Source organism: Lygodium microphyllum, chromosome 14 (assembly GCF_053477565.2).
Source record: "Lygodium microphyllum isolate KBCC chromosome 14, Lygodium_microphyllum_v1.1.10, whole genome shotgun sequence".
Lineage (NCBI taxonomy): Eukaryota > Viridiplantae > Streptophyta > Polypodiopsida > Schizaeales > Lygodiaceae > Lygodium > Lygodium microphyllum.
The window spans coordinates 84629057-84637599 of NC_141148.1; the positions used below are offsets into that span (position 1 = coordinate 84629057).

Below are 8543 nucleotides of genomic sequence, written 5' to 3' on the forward strand. Positions count from 1 at the left end.
TGCCGTGTCGCTTCGGGGCAGCAAAGTGGCCTAGCGTTCTGTGCGCGATGCTAGTAGTCTATTATGTACAATCAAGAAACTCTCATCTAAATCTAAAATGTCTATTATGTACAATCATATAGTTTATTATGTACAATCCTATAGTCTATCATGTACAATCATATAGTCTATCATGTACAATTAAGAAAGCATAATCTAAAATGTCTACTCTTACTAGCAAGTAAGATTTATTACAAAAACCTAGAGTTCTTTGTTGGGATTTTCTCAAATGCCCACCTTTAGGCTACATATTTATGCTCCAAATGCCCAATGTTGTAAGGCACACCTCTAGGATACACATACTTATGCTCCAAGTGCCCAGTGGTGTAAGACCCACCCATAGGGTATAAACTATGCTTTGAGTGCTCTATTGTAAGGTCACCAACAAAAAACCATGATGAACACAAGACACTAGGAGGCTTATTAAATGAACACAATGATGTAAAACTCAAGGCTTGTGGTTGTAGTGAATTAGGGCCCCCCTCTAGGGTCCTCCCTTAACATGGGGTGCTTGTTGGGGGGTGGGAAAACGTGAGGAGTAGGGACGAGCCTCAAAGCTAGAATACGGGGGGTGGGAGAAGGTGAGTAGTGGGGATGAGCCTCAAAGCCAGAATATGGGATCATTTCCTTTAACATTGATATTTAACATGTTAATCCAATTGCATGGATTATAAGCCTACTTGTAGTGAAACTATGACTATATTAATTGTTGCTCTTGATAATTCACACCTTATACTAGATCTCTTAGGAATGCAATAGTAGACAATGTCAATGGGAGCCAATTTTTACTATGGTTGAGAAGATACTTTCACTATCATACTCTCTCTTGTTTTGTCATTGTTGTCTTCTACTATACCATGTTTTCTTTCATAATTAAGTCCAATTTTCCTAAAACATTTCAACTATACATATAGAGCCTTTCAATGTGGTATAAAGGGAAAGGAGTTAGAAAAATTAGTCTCATAAAATTTTAACCTACCTAATTTAAATCCAAAGATTTGAAGAAAGAAAATTTTCTAATGTGAGAAACCACACATACCATTAGAACCATATTTCGAAAAGGTTGTTTTTGACTTTCATAGCACTAGTCCTCCAAGACCTTTGGTAACTTTATTGTTCTCAACCTTCATAGGGTTGGTCCTTCAAGACCCTTTGTATATTTTAGCAAGCGTAATCCTAACAAACACAACCATGATACCTTCTCTAAAGTTATGAACATGCAATCTTCAATGGTTCCGGACATGTACTAGTGTGATTCTCAAAATGTTATTTGAGAATATATGAAGCTTCCTTAGATGCACGCAACTTTATGACATTGTCTTAGGACCACTTGCTATTGGTTTATTATGTACAACTTTCAATTCACAATGTTGAGATGAGTATCTTCACCTTCACACTTTGCCATCACATGATTTCCCCCCAATCGAATAGTTACTGAAATTGAATATTATTGGCATGAAAAGAAACCTTACATCCAACATTTTAGTGGTACAAAAGGAACTTCATTTGTTCTAACATGTATATTACACTAGTTAGGGTCCATTTTATGTGTTTTCAACAATGCATGGGTACTTGTCCAAATCACATGATTTCATTGCTTGAAGAGAGGGGAAAGTGCCTAATATTTGAAAACTTTATTCGCACTTGTTAATCTTTGACGCATTTAAGCTTTGATATATATCTTAAATGCGAGAGGGCTTTAAAATGTACTAACGTAAATATCCCCAAGGTGCAACTAAGTGAGATGAATAAACAAATGCCCCCAATGTGCAACTACTATCTTTAATTGCATGAAATGAAGGTGTGCATTTTGAGTTGCTTGGCTTTGGGAACCACAAATAAGCTAAGCTTGTGTTAGGGTGAACTTTCTCTTACCAACACGTTTGGGATGTGGGTGACCTTTCCATTACCTACTCACTTGAGTCTTGGGACCTTCCTACAATCCTCCAACTATTCACACACTTATCATGATTGCCTTACATTTACTTTTAGTCAAACATGCATTATTGTTTTCAAGAGGTTAAATTTTCCATAATCCAACCTTGAGTGTAAGATATTTTGGAGGAAAATATGTGCCTTTGCCTTGTGACTTTTCAAATTCTTGTTTGGCAAAATGGTACCATGCACTCTCATGAGTTCTTGATAAAGTTGACCTAAAAGGCTTTAGACTCATGTGGGGTTGGTAAGGAGAAGAATAGTGTTGATTTCCCACCTAATTTGCAAGCTCCTTTCTCCCAATGAAATGTGTGTAGCCCCACCTTCTATGAGCACTGCATGTCATTCGGATGAGTCTCATATGTGGCATATTAGATCAGGGTTGGCTCAAGAGCATAACTTGGGTGCATGTAGATAGGAGAATATCCTCTCATGATTGCATTGTGTGCAAAAAAATTCAAGTTTTCAAGGGTGACGAGAGGAGGTTGGCAACTTGTACATGGATGTGAAATTTGGTTGTGATAATGTTGTGTTTGAGTCTTGGGTACCCTTAGCTATATGAAGCTACAAGAATTATTGAAGTCATGATATTGTAGAGACTTGGGTAAGAGGAGATGATTAGAACATAAGGAGATTCGTGTTGGATGATTGGAAGATAGTGGCAAAGCCTTTGATGGTATTATAAATTGCATGGGATATGGTTGAGAAGCTTTCACTGGCGAGAAAGTCTTCTTCTTGCTGTAAGTCACCCTAAATAAAGATGAGAAGCTTGCACTAAATTTATAGTTAAGGTGCTTAGTGTGGGTAAGGCTTGGTGTACTTAGTTAAGAGGTGAGAAATTCAAATGTATTATGCCACTTTGTTTGCACTTGCAAGAGAGAAGAGAAGGTTATACTTGGTGTAGCACTTGCAAGAGAGAAGAGAAGAAGGTGACTTGAAGGATAGTGGGTACTTGGGAGAGGCAAGGAGGCTTGAGATAGTTGAAAGGGAAGTGAAAGAGAAGATTACATTTTGAGAAGAGAGAAGAAATGAATGCTTGGGTGTGGGTGGTGGTAATAGTAGTGCTAACAACAACAAGAACAAGGGCATTGACACATTCTCTCTACACTACTAATACTACTACTACTAAATCCTTTTCTTTTTCTCCTCATCAAAATCCATCATTAGTAAGAGGCTTTTCTTCTACAACAACATCTACTACCACAATAATAGTAAGAAGCTCCTCTGCCTCTGGCCCCAATTCTTCTTCTTTGACAGGAACATCATCATCGGCAGGAGCAGGAGTAGCAGGAGCAGGACCACCATCTCCCTGCAGATCAACATGCGGAGCCCTCCCAGTGATGTTCCCCTTTGGCATCGACGATGGCTGCGGCAGCCCGCAGTTCAGCATGTACTGCACCAGTGCTGGCTTGCTCCAGATGCTCATCAACTCCAAACCCTTCGCAGTCCGCCGCATCGATTACAGCACCCGCACACTCCTCCTCGCCGACCCCGCCATGTCCGACTGCTCCAACCTCACCTTCGACAGTGCCGGCCTTGACCTCAACCTCGGCGCATCGGGCCTCTCCCTCGCTCCCTCGTCCACGGTTCTCCTCCTCAACTGCATGGACTTTTCCCAGGAGATCAACTTCCTCAACAGCCAGTACGACTGCCACAACCCGACGTGCCTCGCATTTGTCGGCCACTGCCATAACGGGCCTCTCACAAGCTGCTGCCGGGTGAATGACCCCAGCAGCCGCCTCGACCTCTACTCCATGCAATGCATGTCCTACACCAGCATCTACAGCCCCCATGACCCGCTCTTCAACCCTGGCACATGGTCGTACGGCCTCCAGCTCCAATGGAGCCTCCCGTCGGATGTAGTCACCGCTTGCAATTCCTGCCAGGACCGTGAGGGCACTTGCGGTTATGACACTGCTGACATGCGCCAGCACTTCAAATGCATCTGTGACCAATCGTCCATTCGCTGTAAAGGTTGGGAAAATTATAAAAATATCACTAAAACAAGTGCTACAGATTTTTGCTACAAATATGTGCAGAATATGCAGTTTTATGTTGCAAAGAATGCTTTGACATGATGCATCCTTGCAAATTGACCAGTAATTTGTTTTGTTTATGTATAAAGAAGCAAAAGCACAAAACTGTGTTACATCTGTGAGCAACATTAAAATGCTTAGTGTATGTTCAAGTGATTGTACGATCCTTTCTTTATTCCATGTACATGAATTATGACTAGTGTTTTTACAACTACTTGTGTATGTACATCCAGAAGTATGATGAGTTCTCTAAGTGATTTGCATGAAATTGCCGAAGATGATTAAGGACGATTGTACATCGTATTCAAGAATGCAATTGAATTGTCTTGTAGACCAATAACTGTTATCAACACGATTTCTTGATAACTTTGTAAGTCATCTCCTACTTTCTTTGTTCAGGCTGCCTTTCTGGGTCATGTGCCACATTGAGGACTACAAGAATGGCTGTGGGTAAGCTCTCAGATGCAATACATCCTTATTTTCATCAATCCCTTAACCTACTGTACCTACTGTTTGATCCGTCATACCAGAGCAGATGAATTGTTTGACCTCTTGGAGGTTCTTAATTAAGGCTCTTGTGACTTCCTTCCATATCCACACAAGACGTTTTTGTATTTGCCCATATGGGAAGACGGGCTGTTTTCCGTTATTTTCCCTTATAGTGTACAATATCATGAGCTTTTCTAGGGAGGCACCAAATGCCTAGCTAGGTGCAGTTGGGGGGAGAGGGCTGCCAGCCTGGCATGCAGTCCCTCCTTTGCAGAAACTCATAATGTTGTCATAATTCACTACATGGGAATTATAGTGGAAATTTGTCAAAAAGTTATTGTGCCAGAGTGCATACACCTTTCTATCCTTTGATATTGGTTGTGAGTACATTTTGTGGCATTGACAGATGGTTTTTTGTTTGGTTTTCCTCCAGGTTTTAGTGTGGCTGGTGCTTTCATTGTTCTCACAAGCCTGCTCATCTTCATATTCCGCCTCCGGCACAAGAGATTCAAAAAGATTAAATCTGATTACACAACAGAGAGCCAAGGCTATTTGAGTGATCATGCCCCAAGCCTGAATCTGATGCAAGTGTTGGCCACCATGACAGGCCCTCTACCTTTGACACTTTTCTCTCACAAAGAGCTGCTACATGCCACTGCATCCTTCTCTGATAGCCGGCTGATTGGTGATGGAGGTTATGGCATGGTCTACAAAGCCAAGTTCTGTGATGGTAGGATATTGGCAGTAAAGAGGCTGAATCATCAAAATCATCGTAGGCTTGAGCATTTCTATAACGAGGTTAGGATCCTATCACAACTCAAACACCCAAATTTGGTTCAACTGGTGGGCTTCTGCCTTCAAGGCAAAGATCTTCTGCTTGTGTATGAATATGTGTCAAATGGCACGCTAGAAGACCATATTCATGCCGAAACTAGGACTACTACAGTGAAGTGGGAGACCAGATTGAGCATTGCACATCAGATAGCAGATGCTCTTACCTATCTTCACTTTAGTGTAAATCCACCCATATTTCATAGAGATGTGAAATCAAGCAATATCCTGTTGGATGACCACTTTCAAGCCAAGCTGGCTGATTTTGGGCTGTCAAGACTCGTGCCAGACACGGTCACACACATCTCAACAGCGCCACAAGGGACACCTGGCTATGTAGATCCGGAGTATCACCAGTCATACCAACTGACCGATAAGAGTGATGTATACAGCTTTGGGGTAGTGTTACTTGAGCTCATCTCAGGGAAAAGGGCTGTTGATTTGACTAGACTTAACAATGAGGTCAATCTCTCTGCATATGCCATAGCTAGGATCAAAACTGGCACCATGGAGGAGCTTCTAGATCCTCAGTTGGTGAGTCAGGGTGAGCATTTACCTGCTATAAACGAGATGATAAAAAAAGTGGCAGAACTGGCATTCAAATGTGTTGCTTTGGAAAGGAAAGAGAGACCCAACATGAAAGATGTTGCGGATGAGCTCCAACATATTCTCTCTCTTGGAGTTAGCAAATAGGTCATGCATGGATCAACCTTTTATCAAGACATACATATTCATATCGTTGGGCACTTGATCATTGTAAATGCTGACATTCTCTTAGATGATTGTTGAACAGCCCCACCTTGCCTGTGCTCAGCCACTAGATTTCATCTTTGTAATAATGCAACTCCACCCTTGTTAATTCCAGAGCTGTGTAGCACAACCATAATTGTCTTTTGCATCTGATTGAGCCTGAGCCTCTGTAAGCAACATGTAAAACCATACTGTTAAGCCACGGGGTGCAGCACAGGCTTGTTTGTAGTTATTAGTAGAAAGAAGAGATTAACTTCCATCTAGACTCAACCATTCTGTGAGCAACAGATAGCAGCTTGCTGCTAAGCCATGGGTGCAGCACAGCACCTAGCTTGACAGGCTTGTTTGTAACTATTAGTGGTTAGAAGAGAGTAACTTCCATTGACACTCAGGGATTTTTCATAGTAGGACTTCACAAAGTGAGCCTGGCCTTTTCTGATTGTTTATGATATAAGAGAGTTGCCAGGATGCTGCAGGGGAAAAAATTTATGTTGTTGCTATTTTCCCTACTTCATCTGCCTGCTGGTAAACATACGTGCTATATACACCTAGTTGGATTTGGTACACCTCTTTTTTATACTACTTTCAAGCATTCTTCACAAAAAAGTTGCATTTTCCACCAATTGGTGATCATCCTTTACTTATATATCCACACAAGTTGCTATGGTAGCAAGTTAGTAGGGCACAAGCTGTACTATGCAATTGCATCTGTGTAGACTTAAACCTTATTTGCTTATAGAATAAATCCAATCTACTGCCAACCATGCCAGTTTACAAATCTTATGGAATTAATTATGCTCTATATAGTTTAAAGTTAGAGGACTTCCTTTTTCCGTAAATATTGTATTCACATGGCATTTTCTTAGGTTTAAGCTGTCCTTTACAGCATATGGCCTAGCAAATGCATAATCCAACCTAGTATGATCTCAAAAGGCAGAACTTTCAGGGTAAGAATAATGATTTAAAGTTGTTTTCTAAATCAGCATAAGAATAATGAAATAAAGTTGCTAAGAAAACGGTGTAACACTTAAGTTTTTCATTGCAATAAATTTGTGATGACACCGTGACAACCCATGACAAATTCAATGAATGCTCCATACCAAATCACAATACTAACAATTTGGCATTGAGAGGCATGGCAAAAGAAGTGGCTTCCAACTTCATCACCCTTGTATAATTGATTGGGAACGAAAGAGACCAATCTTTTACCTTCACTTGAATAGGTTTGAAGGAGTTCCCAAATTCTCTTTACTAAAATAATTGTTAAGCATGTGATTTATGGTGACATTGTAAGACCAAAGGCACCGTTGAGGAATAGAATATGATTCAATGCAAGACCAAAGCCACCGTTGAGGAAGAGAGTACAATTGCTTGCAAAATTTTGTGAAGTTATCAATAATTGTGATAAGGTACCAAAAACTAAAGTAGTTATCACCACAACCTTTTTCTCCAGTGAATTATAATGGTCACCACAACTAAAAAGATATGTAGGGTTCCCCTCAAGCTTGCTACCAAAGGGCAGACTTAGCCAAGTTGCACTCTTTTGTGAGACTAATCTTTTGATTAAGTCAAAATTTTTAAAGAATGAAAGGTTATTAAAACACTAGATGTCATAAAGTGTATTATAAACAACACAATATATGGCATCATGCTAAAGATGCTAGAATTACCAATCTTAAAGAGATTCTTGGTAAGATCTAAAGATTTAACCTTAAAAAGTGGTTGAAACATAACTTCTTGCTTTGTTCATATGGTGGAATCTTGTGTGTGTAAAGAAGTAACATGTTGAAAGTATGGTTGAAGATCATTTTGCATTTTTTCAAATGAAATGTTGGGAAACTAACATCTCAAATTTGTCACCATTTAGTAGCTTGCAAGTGCATTGCTAATGCACAATTTGTTTAAGAAAGACTAAGATAGAGCTCTATTGGTTTCCTTGATAATGCGTTTCTTTTTAGAAAGAATTAGATGGAGTTTTATCCAGTTTCCTTGGCATATTCAGGAGAAGAAACTTCAAATATCTAGAGAATTATAGGTATAAGTAGGCCCCTTTTAAAAGACTTTTGGAGTGAGATCGAGAAGTTACACAATAAACTTATTTAGTTATGAAGAATATATATTGTAAAACTACTAGCTACACCTCTTGGTAAAACTATAGATATGGATAAAGGATTTCAAGCCATGAAAAATAGAAAGATTGCACAACTAGACACTTTCCTACTAAATTCTACAAAGATTTCTAGGAGAGAACAAAAGGACCACTCATAAAGAAAGCATTTGACTCAAGAAATGCATATTAGAATCATAAACTTTATACACAAAATATGAAAGAAGTACCATCTATCCAATTGGAAACCAATTACAAATGCTCAACAGTCTATAAAATCTTCAAAAACCCATAGCCATCAAATGTGCAAAAAAGGATTAGGAAGGAGCAAAAATGGGTTCATAAAAAGGGAGGTT

The 8543-nt window shown here is 39.7% G+C and overlaps 1 protein-coding gene across 1 annotated transcript; it reads left to right on the forward strand.

The window, feature by feature from the left end:
* Positions 1–2257: 2257 nt before the first annotated feature.
* LOC148025795 (LEAF RUST 10 DISEASE-RESISTANCE LOCUS RECEPTOR-LIKE PROTEIN KINASE-like 1.2) lies at positions 2258–7553 on the forward strand. Its single transcript, XM_087693035.1, has 3 exons — positions 2258–3948; positions 4410–4460; positions 4933–7553. Exons 1-3 carry the CDS (start codon positions 3003–3005, stop codon positions 6021–6023), a joined length of 2088 nt encoding a protein of 695 aa, XP_087549161.1. The 5' UTR covers positions 2258–3002; the 3' UTR covers positions 6024–7553.
* The last annotated feature ends 990 nt before the right edge of the window (positions 7554–8543 follow it).

Coding starts and splice junctions, on each gene's coding strand:
- LOC148025795 (XM_087693035.1), top strand. CDS start 3,003: ATGAATGCTTGGGTGTGGGTGGTGGTAATAGTAGTGCTAACAACAACA. Junction 3,949..4,409: donor ATCGTCCATTCGCTGTAAAG/GTTGGGAAAATT, acceptor TTCTTTGTTCAG/GCTGCCTTTCTGGGTCATGT. Junction 4,461..4,932: donor GACTACAAGAATGGCTGTGG/GTAAGCTCTCAG, acceptor GTTTTCCTCCAG/GTTTTAGTGTGGCTGGTGCT.